General features: G+C 38.0%; 1 protein-coding gene and 1 non-coding gene across 2 annotated transcripts; both read left to right on the plus strand.

Moving 5' to 3' along the window:
• Positions 1–448: 448 nt before the first annotated feature.
• On the plus strand, positions 449–587 carry LOC147789647 (small nucleolar RNA Z247). The gene has a single exon (XR_015411600.1). It is a non-coding gene; the product is annotated as a small nucleolar RNA Z247 (small nucleolar RNA).
• Positions 588–12,767: 12,180 nt separating this feature from the next.
• LOC111808872 (putative pectinesterase/pectinesterase inhibitor 61) lies at positions 12,768–16,128 on the plus strand. The gene is made up of 3 exons (XM_087117051.1): positions 12,768–13,925; positions 14,420–14,556; positions 15,395–16,128. Exons 1-3 carry the CDS (start codon positions 12,805–12,807, stop codon positions 16,093–16,095), a joined length of 1,959 nt encoding a protein of 652 aa, XP_086973177.1. The 5' UTR covers positions 12,768–12,804; the 3' UTR covers positions 16,096–16,128.
• The last annotated feature ends 5,856 nt before the right edge of the window (positions 16,129–21,984 follow it).

A 21,984-nucleotide genomic window follows, 5' to 3' on the forward strand; every position in this document is an offset into this window, starting at 1 on the left:
CCTTTGGCCCAATCCCTCTCCACCATGGTGTCACAATCTGTCTCACCAAAACAATTTCATCATATGGTGCGCCCAGCTCCTCCCCTACGTACGGAATACGAAGCTTATAGGCTACCTCGATGGCACCATTGCTGCACCTGCCAAGGTGGTCCCTTCCTCAACCACTTCTGGTGCTGACTTGGTCTCTAATCCGGCTCATGATCAGGATCAACAGGTCCTTAGCGGCCTTCTCTCCTCCATGTCTGAGGAGATTCTTCACAATGTGGTTGCCGCTACTACGTCTAAGGAGGTGTGGGATACCCTGTAACGAATGTTTTCATCATCAACTCGTGCTCACACTGTTCAAATCCTTGTTAAGCTTGCCATGTCCAAGAAACGCGATCTGTCTGCTGCAGATCATTTTCGCAAGATCAAAGACTTGGCCACGGAGCTAGTCACCACCAACTCGGCCTTGCTAGATGATGACGTGATCGCGTATCTCCTCGCTGGTCTTGGCCCTGACTATGATCCATTCGTCACCTCGATGACGAACAAGAGTGAAGCCCTCACGCTTGATGATGTGTTTGTGCATCTAATGACTTTTGAAGAAACGTGTGCGTAGGGATCGTGGTCGTGGCTCTTCTCAAGGTGGCGCGCCCTCTCATCCTATTGGTGATTATATGTGCACCTTGCCTTTGGGTAACAGCTGTACTAATTTGAAAAATGATTATATGCATATATCTATGCCTACTGTTGTTTTTCGACAATCGACAAGGATAATCGGCAAGTGAAATCCTTTTCGGTGAGAGGAAATCGTTTGACGGGAAGTTGTTGGAAGAAAATAAAAATGCGAAAATAATAGAGAGAGAGAGAGAATTGCTAAAGACTTTTGCTTATGAGGTGATGATTTCTTCACAATAGATTCACCTATCTAAATAATTAACTATCCTATCTAAATCTGTGTCATTTCATTGAGGATGGCCACCTACAAAATTGGTGATCCATTCGACGTGTTTGCCAAACGGTCAAAGGAAGATATTTAATTAACTAATTGAAATGTGTAAATCTAAATAAGGAAACCTCAGGCTTCTATCTAACAATCTCTTCCTAAAACCTGTGGTATATCTACCTTATTTTGTTTGAACTACGATTTGAGCCCTATGGCTCGGTGTCCCTGGCGGCATGTCCTCCAGACTCCACGTCTTGTTGGGCCACCTCTTCTTCGAGCTGGCGCGCCGCCAGTCCCGGTGGTTCACCTCTTCCCAGTAGGTCTTCCATCCTCCGGTACCTGGCCACCAGACCATCATCGTGATCGGCATCTAGCGTCGAATCCGCAGTCCGTGGTGTTGCGAACTCCACTGGTTCAGGGGGTGCAGCTGCTGGCAGCGGTAACGGTTGATGAGGTACTCCATCGTGAATTGATTTGAGTTGTGGTCTACCTCGATCATGTCGTTCCACTGCTAGAAGGTGCTCTTGTCGAAGATGACGTCGCGCGACACATGAGCTCGCCCCTCTACAGGATCATAGAACCTGTACGCCTTTCTTTCGGGTTCGTAGCCGATGAAGATGACCTTCAGCCCCCTGGGATCGAGCTTCACGAGGTGGGGACGCGCGTCTTTCATGTATGCAACGGAGCTAAACACTCGGAGATGACGTACCGCTGGCTTCTTTTGGTACCAGGCCTCGTGTGGCGTCTTTCCGTCGAGGCTTCGCGTTGGCGACCGATTGAGGAGGTAGACGGTCGTCATTACCGCCTCTCCCTAGAACCTCTCGGGCATCCCGACCGTCATCAGTAATGACCTTGCTGTCCCAACGATGGTTTGATTTTGGCGTTCCACCACCCAGTTCTGCTGGGAGGAGTAGGACGCCGTTACGTGCCGCTGCATACCGAGCTCGTCGCAGTACTTACCGAAGCTCGCCGAGGTGAATTCTCTACCTCGGTCCGTGCGTAGCACGCACATTTTTTCCCGCATTCTACCTCCGCTGCCTCACTTTTCGCTTGCAGCAGAATCAACCACATGAAGCGGCTTTTGTCATCGACCAGCAGAAGGAAGAGGGTTTTACCGTCTGGGGTCGCCGGCTTGATGGGCCCGCAGATATCGTCGTGCACGAGCTCCAATGGCTCACCGGCGCGGTAGGATGCTTGAGATGGAAAGGGGGTGTGCCTCTGTTTGCCGATGAGGCACCCGTCGCACAGCTTGTTCACGCCTTTGATTGCCGGCAAACCGTGCACCATCCCCTCCTTGTGTAATTTTTTTAGAGCAGGAAAGTTTAGGTGCTTGTACCTTGCGTGCCACCTCTAAGATACATCTTCGGTCCTAGCCAAGAGGCTGACTGGTTGCTCTATCTCCAACTCTAGGATGTAAAGGCGATTTGCCGTGCACCAAACTTGCGTGAGCAGTCGTCGTCGATCATCGCGGATCCTAAGTAGCCCGCGCTCGATGGAAATGTAAATGTGGCAGCCGGCCTCATCAAGTTGACTAGGCTCACGCCTTGAGCCTCGAGATGAAGTAGACGCCGGTCAGCTTGTGGTGCTTGCCTCCCTTGCCGACGAACAGGATGGTGCTGCGCCCTTCGATCTCGACGATGGAGCCGTCATCGAATTTCACCATCTCGCAAATCCGTGAGTCAAGCTCGGAGAAGGCGGCCCCGGTCATATGGTTTGATGCCCCCGTGTCGAGGTCCCCTCCTTGTGTAATTTTTTTAGAGCAGGAAAGTTTAGGTGCTCGTACCTTGCGTGCCACCTCTAAGATACATCTTCGGTCCTAGCCGAGAGGCTGACTGGTTGCTCTATCTCCAACTCTAGGATGTAAAGGCGATTTGCCGTGCACCGAACTTGCGTGAGCAGTCGTCGTCGATCATCGCGGATCCTAAGTAGCCCGCGCTCGATGGAAATGTAAATGTGGCAGCCGGCCTCATCAAGTTGACCAGGCTCACGCCTTGAGCCTCGAGATGAAGTAGACGCCGGTCAGCTTGTGGTACTTGCCTCCCTTGCCGACGAACAGGATGGTGCTGCGCCCTTCGATCTCGACGATGGAGCCGTCGTCGAATTTCACCATCTTGCAAATCCGTGAGTCAAGCTCGGAGAAGGCGGCCCCGGTCATATGGTTTGATGCCCCCGTGTCGAGGACCCATCGCCGGTGCTCTTGCTGCTCGCCTCTTTCACCGATTTGAGCGAACACTCGCTTCTCCTTCAATTGAATTGGCTCCCCAGCCGGTGCCTCTTCCTCGGGTTCGACGCTCCCCGAAGCAGTTATGCCGTCGTCGATTATTGATCCGCCTTTTCCCGCGAGATTTCCATGGCTTCTTACCACCTTTGCGGTTGGAGGGCCAGTCTCGATGATGCTGCCACCGAGAGTGGTGATGCAGTTGGCGAGGCCCATGGACGAGAGAGTGGTGATGGAGATGCCGGCACACGACGGCGGCATGGAGGAGTGAGTGAGCCTACACGGGATGGACCCCACGATGTGTGTATTTTCGCACTTTGCATTTTCTTCTACTTAAACCTAATACCTTTGTGTTGTTAGGTCGACGCTCTAACCACTTGAGCTATTCAACTGGACTGTTGATAAGGTTGGCTCCTCCGCAATGATATACCATGATGGCTTCAACCGGGCTCTGGTACCACTTGTTGTTTTTCGACAATCGGCAAGGATAATCCGCAAAGTGAAATCCTTTTCGGTGAGAGGAAATGTTTAACAGGAAATTGTTGGAAGAAAATAAAAATGCGAAAAATAACAGAGAGAGAATTGTTGAAGACTTTTGCTTAAAATGAGGTGATGATTTCTTCTCAAGAGATTCACCTATTTAAATAATTAACTATCCCTGGAGAGTGGCCAACTAAATTTGTGCCATTTGATTGAGCATTCACGTGTTTGTCAAACGGTCAAAGGAAGATATTTAATTAACTAATTAAAACGTGTAAATCTAAATAAGGAAACCTCAAGCTTTATCTAACACCTACTAACTCTTTGGATACAGAAAAATCTGGTGTCTACATTAGCTTCGGGATTGCCGCTGCAAAACTCCGCATCGCTGCCGCGCAAATCGGCATCGTTGTTCCACCAATGATTGGGGCCTCAGATTCTCTGCCAGCAGATGATATTCCAGCATTGCTTGGGCCCCACCTGGATTCTCTAGGCTCTGATCTTGGGGATCGGTCTCTTGGCTCTTCTCGAAATGTGCAACGGCTGCTGGTCAACCGACTGTTGTAGCACCGGTTGCTTCCCTCGCAACGACTGGTACGACTGTCCCCTCAGTTGACAATCCTGCACCAACTACTCAACTGTATGGTACTCGATTGAAGCACAATATCAAGCAACCCAAGGTGCATACAGATGGAATAGTAACATATTATGTGGTTCGATTTTCTGCCTCTAAACCTACCTCACATATTACTGCTATAAAGTATCTCCTCTGGCGTCAGGCAATGAATGATGAATTTTAGGCACTTCTAAAAAATAATAATGTTTTTCAAACTCAAGCAAAAGACAGATGACTCAATTGATCGCTACAAAGCACGATTGGTTGCTAAAGGGTTTAAATAGCAGTATGGCGTTGATTAGGATGATACCTTCAATCCTGCTCTTAAGCCCATTACCATTCGGCTCTTATTATCTTTTAGAATGTTTTTCTTCATAGCTTTCTTAATGAAGATGTTTATATAAAACCCCCTGGATTTGTGGATTCTTAACATTCTGGTTATCTCTACAAGCTGGATAAGTCACTTTATGGCCTCAAATAAGCTCCATGTGCTTGGTTTTCTCGCCTTAGCTCCAAACTATTACAACTAGATTTTACACCTTCAAAGGTTGATGTCTCTCTTTTCATTTTTAACAAGACGGACATTCGAACGTATATCCTCATCTATGCTAATGACATTATTATCATCAACTCATCTTCTATGGCTACTGAGAAACTTCTTACACATATTCAAGATGATTTTGCCGTCAAGGGACTTGGCACTTTGAGTTATTTTCTTGGGATTGAGGTCTGCCATACTTCCAATGGGCTTGTTCTGAAACAACATAAATAAGTTCAAGATTTATTATCCAGAACCAATATGCTCACCTCCAAAGATGTGTCCACACCCATGTTTCCTAGCGAGAAGTTGTTATTGGATGGTGGTGGAAAGCTCTCACTTGAGGATACTACTCGCTATCAGAGTGTTGTTGGTGCTCTCTAATATTTGTCTCTGACACGTCCTGATATCTTCTTATGTGTCAACAGAGTGTGCCAGTTCACGTCCTCCCTGACTTCTGTATATTGGGCGGCGGTCGAACGAATTCTCAGTTATCTACATGACACTATTGATATGGGCTTGTGCCTCCTCGGATGCTGATTGGGCCGGGAATCCTGATGACCGTTGAGGCACTGGAGGCTATGCGATCTTTTTTGGTGGCAATCTTATCTTCTGGAGTTCAAAGAAACAATCGGTAGTTTCTCGTTCTAGGACGGAGGTCGAATACAAGGCAGGTGCTGATGCCACTGCGAATTAATCTAGATCCAAATCCTCTTACGTGAGCTCGGGATTTCGCAAGCGCGAGCACCTAGCCTATGGTGTGACAACATTGTACCACCTACTTTTTCGCCAATCCAATCTTTCATCGACGGACGAAGCATGTTGAGATTGATTATCACTTCGTTCATGAACGAGTATCAACTCGTCAGCTTGATGTGCGGCTCATATGTTCCAAGGATCTGCTGGCTGATATCATGACAAAGCCATTGCCAACTCCTTCTTTTAGCAGTTTTAAGTGCAGTCTGAACTTAGTAGTACATCATCTAGATTTAGATTAAGGGGGTGTTAAACTTATTCGTAGTAAGAGAATCTCCTGATTTCCTAGTGTGTTAACATGGATCAAAGCCCACCATGTAATCCTCCTCTTATACATCTATATTTGTTATTGAATCTCAACAAGAGAACCACAACTTAGCCAAGATTTTGGGTTAGTTAACAACAGAAGTTTCTCCAAATCATTAGATGGCAGTTTGTTGACAATATGTCAAGGAGGATTGTGCATTCTAGCAGTGGAGAAGCTAAGGAATGAAATGCTAACCAATGCTTACAGCTCACCCTACTTATGCCTCTATGTGGTACCAAGATGTACCAAGTCTTGAAACAACACTTCTGGTAGCGAAACATGAAAAAAGATATAGCAGAATTTGTAAGCAAGTGTCTGGTATGCCAAGAGGTAAAAGCCCTTAGACAGAGGATGGTAGGATTGTTGCAATCCCTTAGTGTGCCGGAATGGAAGTAAGAAAGAATTGCTATGGACTTCATCGTAGAGCTACCTAGAACACTGAAGGGATATACAGTAATCTATGTAATCGTTGACAGACAAACTAAATCAACACACTTCCTACCTGGTAAGGCAACGTATACTGTATGCGAAAGAAATTGTAAGACTTCAAAGAGTTTCAGTGTTGATAGTGTCGGATCGAGACCCACGCTTTATGTCAGCATTTTGGTGCAAACTCCAGAAAGCGTTGGTACTCGCCTCAACTTTAGTACTGCCTTCCACCCATAGACAGACTGTTAAACTGAGCGTTTCAACCAAATTTTGGAAGATATGTTGCGTGCATGTGTATTAGATTTTGCTGGTAGTTGGGACTCTAAGCTACACCTTATGGAGTTCGCTTACAACAATTGTTTCCAAGCAACTATTAGTATGACATTGTTTGAAGCGTTATACGGTCGGAGAATGAGAATTAATGAGACTAGAGTTAGTTTGAGTTACCAATGAGATTGTAGAATTAATGAGACTGGAGTCAGTTTGAGTTACCAATGAGATTGTACAAAAGATCACGGCAAGAATGTGTATAGTTGATCTAAAGAGGATTAAGTTGAGTAACTTTGATGAGAAATATTGGGAGATTATTGAGGGTAAGTATAGCTTATCTACAGAGGATTATTAGGGGTAAGTATCAAATTCCCATCTACTATTCATTTTTTCTTTAAATTGAGAATTCCTTTACCTTTAGAGGATTAAACTGAGTAACTTTGATGAAGAAATCAAGAGCTAAAACATCCTAGATCGAGCTGTCTAAGAAGTCGATCCTCTCCATTTTCGGATAAGCTTTAGATCGAGAAAAATTTCTCAAAATTAAGGTCACACATTTAAAGATATTCCTCCAAACTAATTCCTTTAGCTAGAGGAAAGAATAAGGAAGAGGTTCAATGAAAAAATCAAGCTCGAAAACATCTACAAACAACACAAATTAATTATTACAAAATTTAAAATATAGACTAAATTGTTATTTTCAACCATAAATAAATATATTATATATATATATATATATATAGACCAATTTATATTATGAAGTCGGTGAAATTTAATTTGGAGAGGAAAAAATGGGCATATGTGGCACTTTTTTGCATTTAAAAGCTAAGTGTCCCCCATCTAATTGTTAATAGGTCCCATTGAAAAAGGTTGTCATTGCTCCTATTCACACCTTTTTCTCTCCACATATGCCTATTGAGACATAAGACTTAACCCTTTAATAATGATTTTTTTTTTAAATTTCGTATTTGTTTGGTCCTCGTTCGATGTACAACATTACTTACAAGAGTGTGAAACCTCTCCCTTATATACACATTTCAAAACAGTGCGCTGACAACCTTACATTTAGAAACTCGGGAGAAGAACAGGGATTGCTAGATCAGAAAAGAAAAAACTCAAAATTCTCCCAAAGTAGTATTTATTATCGGTAGCTTCGGGTAGTTACAATGGTATTGAGCCAGTCACCGGACGGTGTGAGTTACTGATCGAAGTACAACTAACCCCTCTCTATAGTAGTCACGTATTAAAACTATGAGGCTAACGACGATACATGATAGGTCAAAGTGGACAATATATGTTAGTGGTGGGGTTGGGGAGTTACAAATGGTATCAGAACCAAACATCAGGCGATGTGCTAGCGAAGACGTTAGACGTTGGGCTCCCAAGTGGATGGATGGTGAGATCCCACATTAATTAAAGAGAGGACAATAACAGCTAGTGGTGACCCGCCTCCTCAAGCGGTTACATGAACTTTCAAAGTTATATGCTTATCCTTAAAATTTTGATATTTTTCAAAAATCCTCCATCTACATAAATAAGGAACCTATTAAAACAAAATAAAAATCTTAAATACTTACCTTTTCCACTTGTCATGTAAATAAGTGTACAACAAGTTTTTGTTCAACAATTTATTAAAAAATAATAAAACATAGATTTAAAAATTAAAATAAAATATTTAAAACAAGGGAACAATACATTGGATTTTAAAAATAAATAAAGAAATTAAAGAAATGGATAATCTTATATTCATTATATAATTAAATTAATTAAATTATACAATAAAACATGATGGTGATGTAGCACATGGGTTGCAATGCATTGAAGGGACAATTATTAGAAACCAAATCTTTTTTGAAATAGGGATTATAAAATTAGTATCCTAATTAATGCAAAAATTAAAATTGACACTATGGATCGATCTATTAGACACATAGATCAACTCGGTATCGATTAACCAATAATGCTACCAGTTCATATGGTAGTCTTCTCGTTAAATTTAAGTGATGAAATGCAATATTCTATTCTAACCTAAGATTAGGAATTTAAATATGTGACTATCCTACACACGTGCCACAGTCTCTATTCTCGATGCCACTGTCATCCGTACATGAGTGCCTTGCCTTTACCTAAAAATGATATGACACACAGCCTGAGTATTTCAAAGAATACTCACTAAGTGACTCCACTATAGAGGTCATGCTAATGTAAACATATGCAATCATGCTCATGGGACCTATCTCTATCTCATCTGGGAGTAGCCTCCAGTCTCTGACTACTATGGATGTGTAGTGCTTAAAAACACGACCCACACGTGCGAATGTGAATCCCCAGAGGCTTCGCACACCCCCTAGACCCTCTCTAGTCAAGCTACTTTGTAGCGACCTTCGGAGGGTAGCAGAACCCCTAGTGTCATGCTTCCCATGATCACTCTCATCATCATACTATTCGCGTCCAAACTCATCATCTCTATTGAAAGTATTCCTATGCTTATAAACACACAACATACATAAGGTCCCTCTAATTTCCATCTTATCCTCTCTTCTGGCACAACCCTCTAGTCTTATCTTTTTGTTACATTAAGTAACACATGCTCGAGGATATTTATATTAATATCATTTTCATACTCTTAGGGTTATGCCTTATGCTGGTCTATCGACATGATGCAATATGACATTCATCTTCATAAATCATGCTTAATATGGAAAACATAACTTATTAGGATAAATATCATGCAATCATCATACTCATCATAACGCCATTAAATGCATCAAATTTATCATGTATGTCATACATCGAAATATATAAATTACATACATTATCATGCATCACAGCCAAACATCATACTCATATGACACCAATCGAGACTCATAGACCAACACAATCGAGACTCATAGACCAACGTAAAGTAACTTATATGGCTAAATCCTCTATCATGCACACATCTAGCTCACATGTAAGACAATCGATGTTTATATATGAGCATACATATAGCTTTAATCTCCTAACAAGCATGTTAGCATTCAATATCAAGCATCTTTACCTACTTAGGTATCGTAAATAACAATCATTCTCGCCATGGTCTTAATAGTTCAATCAAATCAAATTAGAGTTTTCTTACAAGTTGGAAGCTCTTACTACAATAATAGATATTCAGCTGTTCCAAATTTTTATTTACTATGTCCCATACTCAAGTGCAAGTAATATTTGCTCTAACACATGTTCAAGATTCATTTAATCAATTTCTAATCGATTCCTACCAGTATTACTAAATGAAAAGTTTGAAAGATTACTTACCGCGTTTGAGATGTTTAGGGTCGCAGTTTTCCTTCTTGTAATCTAAATTCTTCTAAACTTTTCAATCAGGTGACCTAAATTAAGTCCAAACAAAAAAACTAGTAAAACAAAATTGAAAATCAAACTCTAAATGACTAAAATATATAAACAATAGTCGAATGGTCAAAATTGGGTTGTCTGTTGACTGATTAACGCTAGTCGCATTTAACTTCATGTACCTCAAGAAATGCGCATCTGGTGTTCTTTTCCGATCGCTCTCTGACTAGGATCACCATGATTACTAAGTCCAAGCTCTCACCTAGAACTGGAAATTTTGAGATCTTTCTTTTAGTCCCATGAAGTTGTAGGACACAAATGAACTCAAATCAGTGTTGAAAATCCACGAGTTGGACAAAATGAGCTCAAATGAGTCCGGTCGTGTGTTCAATGGTCAATAGCTCCAAGAATGGGACAAAACGTGGCCGAATACCCTCCAATCCTTTAAGACCTTAGCCATTGAGAGTTCATTCAGAGTTCACCAACCGTGAATTCACTTCAATTTAGTACCCTTAAGGTACTTTAGTTACCCTTAAGGTACTTTAGTATCCACTTGGTACCCTCTCAAAGTCTTTCACTTGGATTATTAGCCATGAACTAGACGAGGAACGTCTCGTGAATATCAATAGATATACTGTAACAATCTTAACTTTCTCTACTTAACCTAAGGCCACTACTCTATATTTAATGCGGAACTAACTTTATTAGGCCTTCTCATAAATTCAACATCAATTTCATACCTTATTTATTACCTTCGAATAAACAAATACAAAGAAAATAACAAAGAAACAATACAGAAATAAAATCCAACTCAACCTATACTACTAATAGAAATGAAAGTTCGATTTAAACTAACTTATACTATTAAATGGAAAATACAACTCAACCTACACTAACCTATACTACTAAAGAAAATGCAAATCTATCCTATGCATGTGCCACGATCTTGGGGTTGCGATGTGTCCGTTAGCCTTATAGGGACGCCTTGCCTTTATCTGAAAAATATAATAGTACGAGGCTTGAGTATTTTAAAAACACATGAATGTAATGACGAGACATCTCTGAAACTGTCTATTTTCCTATGGTACTATTCTAATGGGCAGCTTGGATGTGTAATTCATTTCCCAGACAAAACCCACACGTGCGAGTATGGACCCACCAATCGGTTCACACACCGCTAGGCCCCTTTTCTTGTCAGGTGAGCATACTCTGTGAGCTCTCTATGTCGGACACCTATTAGAAGTAGTAGTCGTCACAGCAGCATTATGTAAAACATAATGGTCGTTCTCCTGCCTAGTAATGTACGTGTTCGTACCGTCGTGAAGGAATAGGGGTATCCCCCAATGCATGAGTCACATTAATGCATGAGGTCCCAATATTTTTCCATTTTCATCGTTATTAAATATAACATTCATCCATTTTCATCATATTTTCATTTCTCTTATAAGGGGTTATATTTCATGCTATTTATCATTTTCATGTCATCCATAGCAATACATGCAATTCACAAGACATAACGTAACACTTTCATGCTTTCAAACATAACAGTTCATATCGTACATATCATACGTTAAATATCATAACATTCATATAATGCAATCCGAGCATATCATAACACATAGCATCACAAATCATAAAAATTCATCCAAAGACAGCATAGCGTTCACATCACATAACATTTATGTACTAATTCATAACAGTCTAACATACAATTTATGACACGTACGAACCACCGATACGTGCCAACATACAACATGCATTTTATAACCTAACGACGGTAGGATCAGTTACTTGGTTGGCCTCAGCCGGCGTAATCCCTAATTAATTTAACGTAAGCTCCCGCTCCTCAAAAGCGTCCTACGTTACGCCGGTCGTCGGCTTCTATTGGATCGTTCATCGCTTTGTTAGTATTTCACAATAATAATCATGAATCCAACTTGAAATTGTGAAATATGGCATTAAAACGATCTTATTTACCTTAATTGAGGTCGAAAACAGGTGCAGGAGGTGCCCGAACTGACTGGTGGGTCCATACTTGCATATGTGGGCCGTGTGTAGGAAATTAATTACACATCCAAGCTACCCGTTAGGATAGCCGCCATAGGAAAACATATTGTTATGATAGGTCCCATTCATGAAAATGCATGTGTTTGCATTTAACCCCAATAGTGGGTCACTTATTGAGTATTTCTTAAGCCAAGTGCTACTTCTATTTCAGGTTAAGGCAAGACATTCATGTACGGCTGACGACGACATCGCAACTCAAAACCATAACTCATGCATAGGATAGTCACATTTATTTCCCTAGACTTGAGCTAGAATATGATGTTTTTAATTTAAACGTTTATTTATTCTTTTGTTGTGTCATTTTAAGGATGTTTTCAAATCACGTAAGTCCATGGCTGTGTTTTAAGATGAAAGTTACGTTTTATGAAAGTTTAAATGAACTATTTCCACATTCAATGTTCATGATATTTATATAGTAGCGACCTTAGATTAAGTAGAAAATTTCAGGTCATCAGATATACAAGATTATTTGAGACGAAATATCTAAGACGTTATGATTCATCTACTTCACGACACTTTCAAATGCAAGTCTAAATTGTTGAGCAATAGGGATAACTAGTTTAAAACTCACTTGTAAGGTTAATTTCTTAACATTCTTGTTACAATAGCTAGAAGTTTGGACAAATCAACAACGTAGGAGAGTGAGAGATTCAAACTTCTAATCTATCAGTAAATGATAGTATATCGTAACCCATTGAATTATGTTCGAGGTGCCCTAAGTAGCATATGCTAGAATAATAAAGAAGGCATCCCCACACACGTATTGACACATAGAAAGATTTAGAAGGAAAATAAAGGGGAGCCCCACATTTGAAACATAGTGGCAAAGAAAAAAGAGTGTAGAAGATACTCATGTACTCCTCTTATGCTTCATGTCATACCTTCATCCCCAAACAGCCCTCTAGCTATTCCCTCTCGACATAGACCTCCGACCAACCCTTTCTCCCCTTCCCTTTATTTAAACTCACTCCCATTCTTCATATTCTCACTATCATTATTATTACATCCCTCAACCATGAACAACAACTACAATAAGCTCCACTCCTCCCGCTCCGGCGACACTCCGGCCTCCAGCTTCCGCATTTCCAATGATCAATCCGTTCCCCTGCCGCCACCTTCACCATCCTCCTCCCGCCGCCGTATCCTCCTCATCTCCTTCCTCTCCATCTTTCTCATCACTGCCTCCGCCATCTCGGCTGTGGTTCTCGTCCACTCTCGCATCGCCGCCTCCACGGAGTCGCATTTCCCCCACAACAAGCCTACCCAAGCCATCTCCCGGGCTTGCAGCCTCACTCTCTACCCTTCTCTTTGCCTCTCCTCCCTTCTCTCCGCCCCCGGCTCTCTCTCCGCCGACGTCCACGACCTCGTCCATATCTCTCTCAACCTAACTCTCCAACATCTCACCAAAGCTCTCTATTCCACTTCACAAATCCCCATCTCCCAAATCTCCAACGACCCTCTTGCCCAATCCGCTTATGAAGACTGTATGGAGCTTCTAAACGACGCCGTTGAAGCTTTTTCCCTCTCTCTCTTCTCCACAACCGCCACCAACCACGACGTGATGACGTGGCTGAGTGCAGCGTTGACTTACCATGACACGTGTACGGATGGATTTTCTGATGTGGCTGACCCAATCAAGGATCAGATAACGGCCAAATTGAGTGATTTGTCGGAGATGATAAGTAACTCTTTAGCCATTTTTTCTGGGTTTGGTGGTGACGATTTGCCGGTGGAGAATCGCCGCCGCCGCCGGCTTATGGAGAGTGATGAACACTGGTTAGCCGAGGAAAATAATGGTGATGGAGATTTTCCCCGGTGGGTGAGTGGGAAAGATCGCCGCCTTTTGGCTGCTCCCATATCGTCAATTCAGGCGGATATCGTGGTGGCTAAGGATGGTAGTGGCAAATTCAAGACAGTGGCGGAGGCCATTGCGGCGGCTCCGTCATCCAGTGGCCGCCGGATTGTGATCTACATTAAAGCCGGAAAGTAAGAACAATATTTTCCCTTTTTTATTTAAAAATTTTGAATGATTATTTAATTAATTCCATTTTTTTTTAAACAACTTTTTTCCTTATTAAATTTATTGACTTCAGTGTCGTAATCATTCAAAGCTGTAATTTACCAATTCCTATAGTCCATAGTTTTCATAATAATAATTACACAATAAAAACAATATAAAATGTCCCCTCATATTTTAAGTCCTTTTCAATTTAGTTGCCCTCATAATAATAATAACAACAACAACTAAAAATTAATTAATTAATTAATTTACAACAAATATTAATTATACCGACCGAAGCCAAACATATAAATAATTTAAAATAGCGGTCGGTACAGCAATGGATCGATCACGAGAGTCATGGTATTTAACGTCGAGAATTTTAGTTTTTTTCTTTTTTTTTTTTTTTTTTTTTTTTTTGAGTTCAGATAATAATTGGAAATGGGGTGGGACTAAGAGGGAGATTAATGTAATTTTGCAGGTACGAAGAGGAGAATTTGAAGGTAGGAAGGAAGAAAACAAACTTGATGTTTGTGGGAGATGGGAAGGGCATAACCGTCATTTCAGGTGGTAAAAGCGTTTATGACAAAGTTACCACTTTCCGGACCGCCACCTTTGGTATATACTCTCGCACTTTTTTTTTTTTCCTTTTCAATTTTATTCCAAAAACCTTTTTTTTTTTTAATATTCTTTTTATATAAATAAATAAATAAAATAAAATAGTGATGACGTGTCACGAAATTAAGGCTTCCAATTCTGACACCGGATATCTAGGACTCAGAATTATGGTCGTCTGGTCCAAATATGGCCACCCCCTTTTTTTTTTCAAATTCAATTTTCTTTTTTACTTTTTTTTATTATAGATTTTAAGAAATATTTAAATTTTTAGTTAAGTTTTTTTTAAATTAAGTTTTATTTTAATGAAAGAAAAACGAATCTAAATGTTACTAAAATAAAATTTCGAGAATAAAAAATGTGTTTTCACTTAATTTTTTTTTTAATTTAATGAAATAAATTCAAAATTTTAGGATCTAATTTAAATAAAACATTTTGAATTTATTTTGGGGAAAATATTATTATAAATTTTGGAAAAAAAACAAGAACCTCTTCTTCACTTTATCATTTTTAGATAAATCGGAGGCTATATATATATGTGTATATATATATATATATATATATATATATATATATATATATATATATATATATATATATATATATATATATATAGATATATATATATTAAAAAAAAAAAGGAAATTATTATAGATTTAAAGATAGCAACAAATTAAGCTATTTTTGCAGCATTAATGGGCTATACAAAAATAATTGTTTGATTTATCCAAATAATCATATGAAAAATGCCCACCGTTCATATATATATGTCTTCATATATGTTTTTTTCTATTTTTTTTTTTTATTTTTTTATTTTTTTTTTTATTTTTTTTTTTTGCAGCGGGCTCTGGGACAGGACTAATTCTACGAGACATGACATTTGAGAACACGGCAGGACCAAACAAGCACCAAGCAGTGGCACTACGTTTGAGTGCAGACCACGCCGTGGTATTTCGTTCCAATGTTATCGGTTATCAAGACACTCTTTATGTCCACTCGAATCGTCAGTTCTTTCGAGAGTGCGATATTTACGGCACAATTGACTTCATCTTTGGTAATGCTGCTGTTGTCTTCCAAAGCTGCAACATCTATGCTCGTAAGCCAATGTCAGGACAAAAGAATACCATCACAGCTCAAGACCGAAAAGATCCAAACCAAAACACTGGAATCTCTATCCACGCCTGTAAAATCATCGCCACGGGTGACCTCCAAGCCTCCAAAGGATCTTTCCCCACCTACCTCGGCCGCCCTTGGAAGTTATATTCTAGAGTCGTATACATGGTATCTTCTATGGGAGACCATATTCATCCTCGCGGTTGGCTCGAATGGCAAGGCTCTTTTGCTCTTGACACTCTTTACTACGGTGAGTATATGAATTCTGGGTCAGGTGCCGCTGTAGGACAGAGGGTTAAATGGCCAGGTTATCGAGTAATAACTTCTGCTATAGAAGCCACCAAATTTACTGTCGGACAGTTTATTTATGGCTCCTCCTGGTTGCCTTCTACTGGAGTGTCGTTTTCAGCTGGATTATCTACTAACTAATATACATACTATATATATATATATTTTACTCTACTTTCAAGTGTATTTAAATAATTAAAAATTATTTTTTTTTCATTTTTATTTTTAGGACGTGGCAGAAATGACACGTGTACAATCTCATTTCTTAGATCATGCTCTTGGCAAATAATATGGCCACATCAAACTATGGGGGTATATGAACATTATTATAAAGATGGCCAAAGATATATATTGTTATAATTGTGATTATATTATATTGTGTCAATATTACATACTTTTGAGAGCAAATTTGTTTTTTTTTTCTTTTTCATATATATATATATTATATATATATATATATATATATCTCTGTGTGTGTTCTTTAGGTTACATCGGACGAATAAAAATAGTGAGACTTTTTTTTAGAGCAATGGTCGATTTACATAATAAATGACGATATTAGGTCATATTGTCGTTATCAATCTAAATTGCCAGTTGTATAAAGCTCACTTTTTAGTGATTAAGTTTTATAAAACGGTTCATTATTAATAAAAATGACAGATTTAGCTTGTATCGTGTGTCGGCTAGAGTTGTTAAATCACCGACAACAAATTCGACTATTCATATAATTAATATAAAAAGTATAATAATACCTAAAACGTTAATGGAAGTAACCGTACATAAACATATATATTTGACAACAGTACAAAATGGAGCTACCAGAACTCGAAACGTGGATGATTATTTCGTTAGTTGACCGAGTCAATGACGATAACGGTCGGGTAAGCGATAAATATTATTCGAACGTATTGTAATCGGTAAGTGATTTGAAAAGAAAAAAAAAAAGATAAGATGAAGAAAATTGGTTGAAGGAGGAAAATGAGCTTATCTTTTGGTGTTGGGTTGGTGGGTAGACAAAGTGGTTGATGGGGACAAGAGAAAAAAAATAGCAAATGGAATAATATTTTTCATTACCGTCGGCAAGGGACCAATAATTAACATAATAATCCCAATCTCCTCTTCAATACAATCGGACTTGCGATTGTGCGACACTCTTTTCTCAGCAACAAGTGAGTTAAGTCTATTCGTTCTTGCGTCGCCTACGGCCAAACGACATATGCTTGAGCCTCTTACCCTGGTTCAAGAAGAAAGTTTTAGAAAACGGGAGTAGAGAGATTTCAAAAGAGAGTTTTGAAAGCAAGATTCGAGAAATTGAAATTGGTGTTATATGGGAATGTAAGCAAAAGGTAACAACAACAGCTTACTGCATATAACTATCGGGTAGGGAGAAATTGACAACTAGTCATATCTCCCTATAGTACATTTTCGGGCATTTTTGCCCAGGTGGGTGTAGACGCAATTCTGGTGAACAGTTATACACTCCCGTATTGACCCGATATGAAATTGTAAAGGCCTACCTAAGATGAAAGCATGAAAAAGGGGTTTAGAACGAGCATGCAACCATAGGCAACACGCCTTGGACAAGCATGACCGTGACTCGAGACTATAAATGTAACGGTATTCCTTTTATTGAATAGGTTAAAATATCTTTTTGATTTGAAAGGTTACCAGCAATTCTATCCATTGAGATAGTGAGATAGTAAATGTAATTCACCACTTATGGTCGATAGCCAATACTCGAAAATGGTTTCATCCTCGGCTGATTTTTACGATATTGTTAGCGACTTTTTGCTCATATTCTAAGACAGTTCTGAAAAAAAAAAAAAAATTCGACTCTCTAATATCTTAATATTTCTATAGAAAACCGTACTAGGACTTTTGAAGAAAAAGAGTCTATACCACTGCATGTATGAGCTTGAACCCGAAACCCTAATTTAAAAACATTAATTGGATCGATCTAAACCATTCAAAATAAATAAATAAATAAATAAATACTACTTTGGCTAGATTAAAATATCATTTTTGTTTCTGTACTCCAGGGTTTGTGCTGTTTCAATCATGTACTTTCTTTTATTAAAATTTAGTTCGGGTCTTTAAAGTTTTTATTTTTTTTTCCTCACATTCTTATAGGTCGAGATGAACAGATAAATGATTTATGTATATGCTGTTTGATGAATATGCTTTTCACGTGTGTCGAGTCATTGCTATTGCCTTTTTAACTTTTGATGTCAAAATTATTTTTGTTTTAGTATATGCTTTTGTGACCTATGACTAAGAATGGAAAAAAAGCATATCCAATCAAAAAATACAATTTCCATCTCCTTTTCTCATACATAGGAGTTTTAATTTCTCATCTTACTTGCCTTTTTCTATGGCTATGAAGACATTATAGAAATAATAATAATCACAATAAATGGTAGATTTTATTATTTTTTAATGTTATTGGAATTTTCCATTTACTATTAATACCATTAAATTAGCCTTTATATAACATGTCCATTTTAAAAATATCACATCAATATTGTTAATGGAAAAGCTAAATAGAAAACATTATTTAAAAGATACTCTATAGATCGTCACTAAAATTCGAAAGAGATTATTTAAAAGAAGAATTTACTCTACCAATGAACTCGAAAGAAATTTTAAAATAGATCGCACCAAAATTCGAAGAAGCTCTTCGACTATCAAAATTTCTGAAGGTGGTTAGGTCTTTCATAGATAAGTAATGCAATACGTAATCTATCAGAATGCTGAGTAATTACTGAAGGTTTCAATTTTTTGGGAGAGGTTAGGTAACATTGTTGACATCATCCATCTCGATAAAATCATGAAAACCCAGTAAATTAATGAATAAAAATGTTAACTACTTATGAAGATGGAGAAGGATACTTCCTGAATATGATGAATATGGATGTGTACATTACGACTTATGATTTTCGACATTTTATGTTTGTCATGATGTTATGTGGGTCATTTCCCTTCGTGGTGTTTGGCAAGAACCTGTTAGTGAGTAGTAGCTCGACAAGTGATAACTCTTCAAAAGTAGAGTTATATCAAGAGTTTTTGTAGTTAATTTTGCACTCTTACTCATCATTTTCTCATCAATTACTCCATTTATTCTAATTAGCAAGCATGAAATAGTCAAATTATGGTTTAACAGGAAAAGAAGATCAATTGGCATAAATTGAGCTTAATTGTACATTAATTCAGTTATTTGGTAAAATTTCAGAATATTTAGGTTGAACTATGATGTTGTAGCAAATCTGGAAATAAATTGCTGACCGTGATGCTGAAACAATTCGGAAAGCAAACTATTCGGGGATGACATGAAAATTTTAATCCACATCAATGGTCCACGTGGGTCATTTACTGCCGATTAGAAACATCTTGAGGGACAATTTTATCCTTTCTCAACCCTACATGAGAAAAAAAAAAAAAAAACATTATAAAAGAAAAATGATACCTAAAAAGGAGGGAGTCACACCTTGGGACACACCCCAGTTAACGGCTGTGAAATCAGAGGAGAAAGTGTAATAGCCCAAAAATAATAATAATAATAATAATAAATAAATAAATACAAATTATTATAAACAAAAATTATTATTATGTTTAAAACAATAATAAATAAATAAAATAAAATAAAATAAAAACAATTCTTCCGCATAGTCCCTTTTCCAATAATCTCTCATCAACTCATGTTCCTGCAAATGAAACAGAAATGAAAAAATATTAGATTTCAGAAAAACAAAATGTCTCCCAATTTACATGAGAGAGAGATTTGAGATTTGTAGTTATATCTCATATCTCCTTTCCTTCTATCCAATTATTTAGTATTATTTAGCAATTTACCTGTTAGAAAAATACATTCATGATCCATAGCAAAAAAAAAAGAAAATTGGTCAAAATAATTGCTAACATAATTGAAAATGTAACCAACAAAAATAAAAAAAAAGTTTTAAGCAGATTTAACATATCAGAATTTCTTTTTTTTAGCAAAAACAAACACAAACATAAAAACAAAAAGGTTTAGATTTAGTTTTGGTATTAAGAAATATTGTTAGTAGTTTTCCTTTTATTTTATTTAATGATATTTAATTATTAATTTGATTACAATTAGTTAGCTTTGAACTAAGGTGAAAGTCATCCTCAAAAAGTAAGAATTAATTAAAATTTCTTCTTTCTTGCCAAAACATTACCATTAGTAAGTTTTGAATTAGGGGTGAAAGTCATCCCGAAAAAGTAAGAATTGATTAAAATTTCTTCTTTCTTGCCAAAACAAACACAAACATAAAAACAAAAAGGTTTAGATTTAGTTTTGGCTAGAAACAAATATTGCATTTGGAGAGGTCAGTAGTTTTTCTTTTATTTTATTGAATGATATTAATTTATTAACTTGGTTACAATTAGTTAGTTTTGAATTAGGGGTTAAAATCATCTGGAAAGAGTAAGAATTGATTAAAAGATTGGATAAAACTAATTTGAGAGAGAAGATTGTGAATATAATTAAAAGAAGGAGAAACACGGAAGAGACAGGGAGAGAAGATTGTGAATATAATTCAAATTATCTAGGGTATTAAACACACGTAAAATAGAATATCTAGAAAATGTTAATGGGTATTAAATGGTTTGTATGAAAATAATACTATAACAAACATACATAAATGTCTCAAGACTTAACTCATGCAAAGAATTTAACGTTCGCATGAAGTATAACACATGGATCAATATAAATTAGAGAAACAATTTTGTAGAAGTTGAAACTTGAAACTAATGTCATGGGCTCATATAGGTTGACTTGGATTTCAATGGACTTTCATTTAAGGATAACATCCGGACATCAGCCTAAGCTAATCAAGTAAGTGGCTTTACTATCGGCATGATTATATTTGATGTTGACACGTGCTCCGTGGTTCTACACGTGTCATATATATTGATATGTGTGAATTGTCTGTTGATCGATATGCTTCTTATATATTATGTATATGTTATAATATGTGAACTGTATGATAATAATTACAGTATGATGTGTTCAATGATATATTTAAGATAGGATACGAGAAGGATGCACAAAACGAAATGTAACACGATAGGAGTAAGATACGTTCAATAAACGTTAAGGTTAGGTTACATATCGGAGTGCTATGGATAGGAGAGATTGATGAAAGAATACGGTTAGGTTATGGGTAGAAAGGGATAGGTTTGTGATAGATTGATAGAACGATACCGTTAGGATATGTTCCTGTGATGATATGACTAAGGTACGTTCACGTAACGATATGACTGTGATAGGTATAAGAACGTTAAGGCTATGATAAGTTAGGGAACGATATGACCACGAAGTATTTACGATATGACATGCTTATGATACGACATGTTGTGATGTGATATGTTATGTTTAGATGTTTTGTGTGACCATTGAGGTAATTGTTGTATGAATTGCACGTTATGAAATGATATGTTAAAAGCATGGAGCGTTATGTTATGTTTTCTAAATTGTATGTATACAGCATGTTATGAATGACATGATATCACGATAAATAAAATGAAATATAACCCTGTTAGAATTATGCATGATATGAGAACTGAAAAATGAGAAAAAATATGATATTAATGTAAAACGATAGCGGGGTTATATTTAATAATGTCGAAAATGAAAAAATATTGGGACCTCATGCATTATGTGTGTTCATGCATTGGGGGATCCCCTATTTCATCACGATGGGCAGGGGTACGATCATTATGTTTTACATAATGCTGCTGGCAAGGGTACGATCATTTTGTTTTACAGAATACTGCCGTGGCGGAAACTAATTCTAACGGGTGTCTGGTCTAAGGAGCTCCCAGAGTATGCTCGCCCGACAAGGAAAGTGGCCCAGAGGTGTGCAAATTGACTGGTGAGTCCATACTCGCACGTGTGGGCTGTGTGTAGAGTATATGATACACATCCAAGTTACCCGTTAGGACAGTACCGTAGGAAAATAGATTGAAAGGATAGGTCCCGTCATTGTATTCGCATGTTCTTGCATTTAA

The sequence above is a fragment of the Cucurbita pepo genome, chromosome 13 (genome assembly GCF_057944985.1).
Source record: "Cucurbita pepo subsp. pepo isolate OVF chromosome 13, ASM5794498v1, whole genome shotgun sequence".
In the NCBI taxonomy this organism is placed as follows: Eukaryota; Viridiplantae; Streptophyta; class Magnoliopsida; order Cucurbitales; family Cucurbitaceae; genus Cucurbita; species Cucurbita pepo.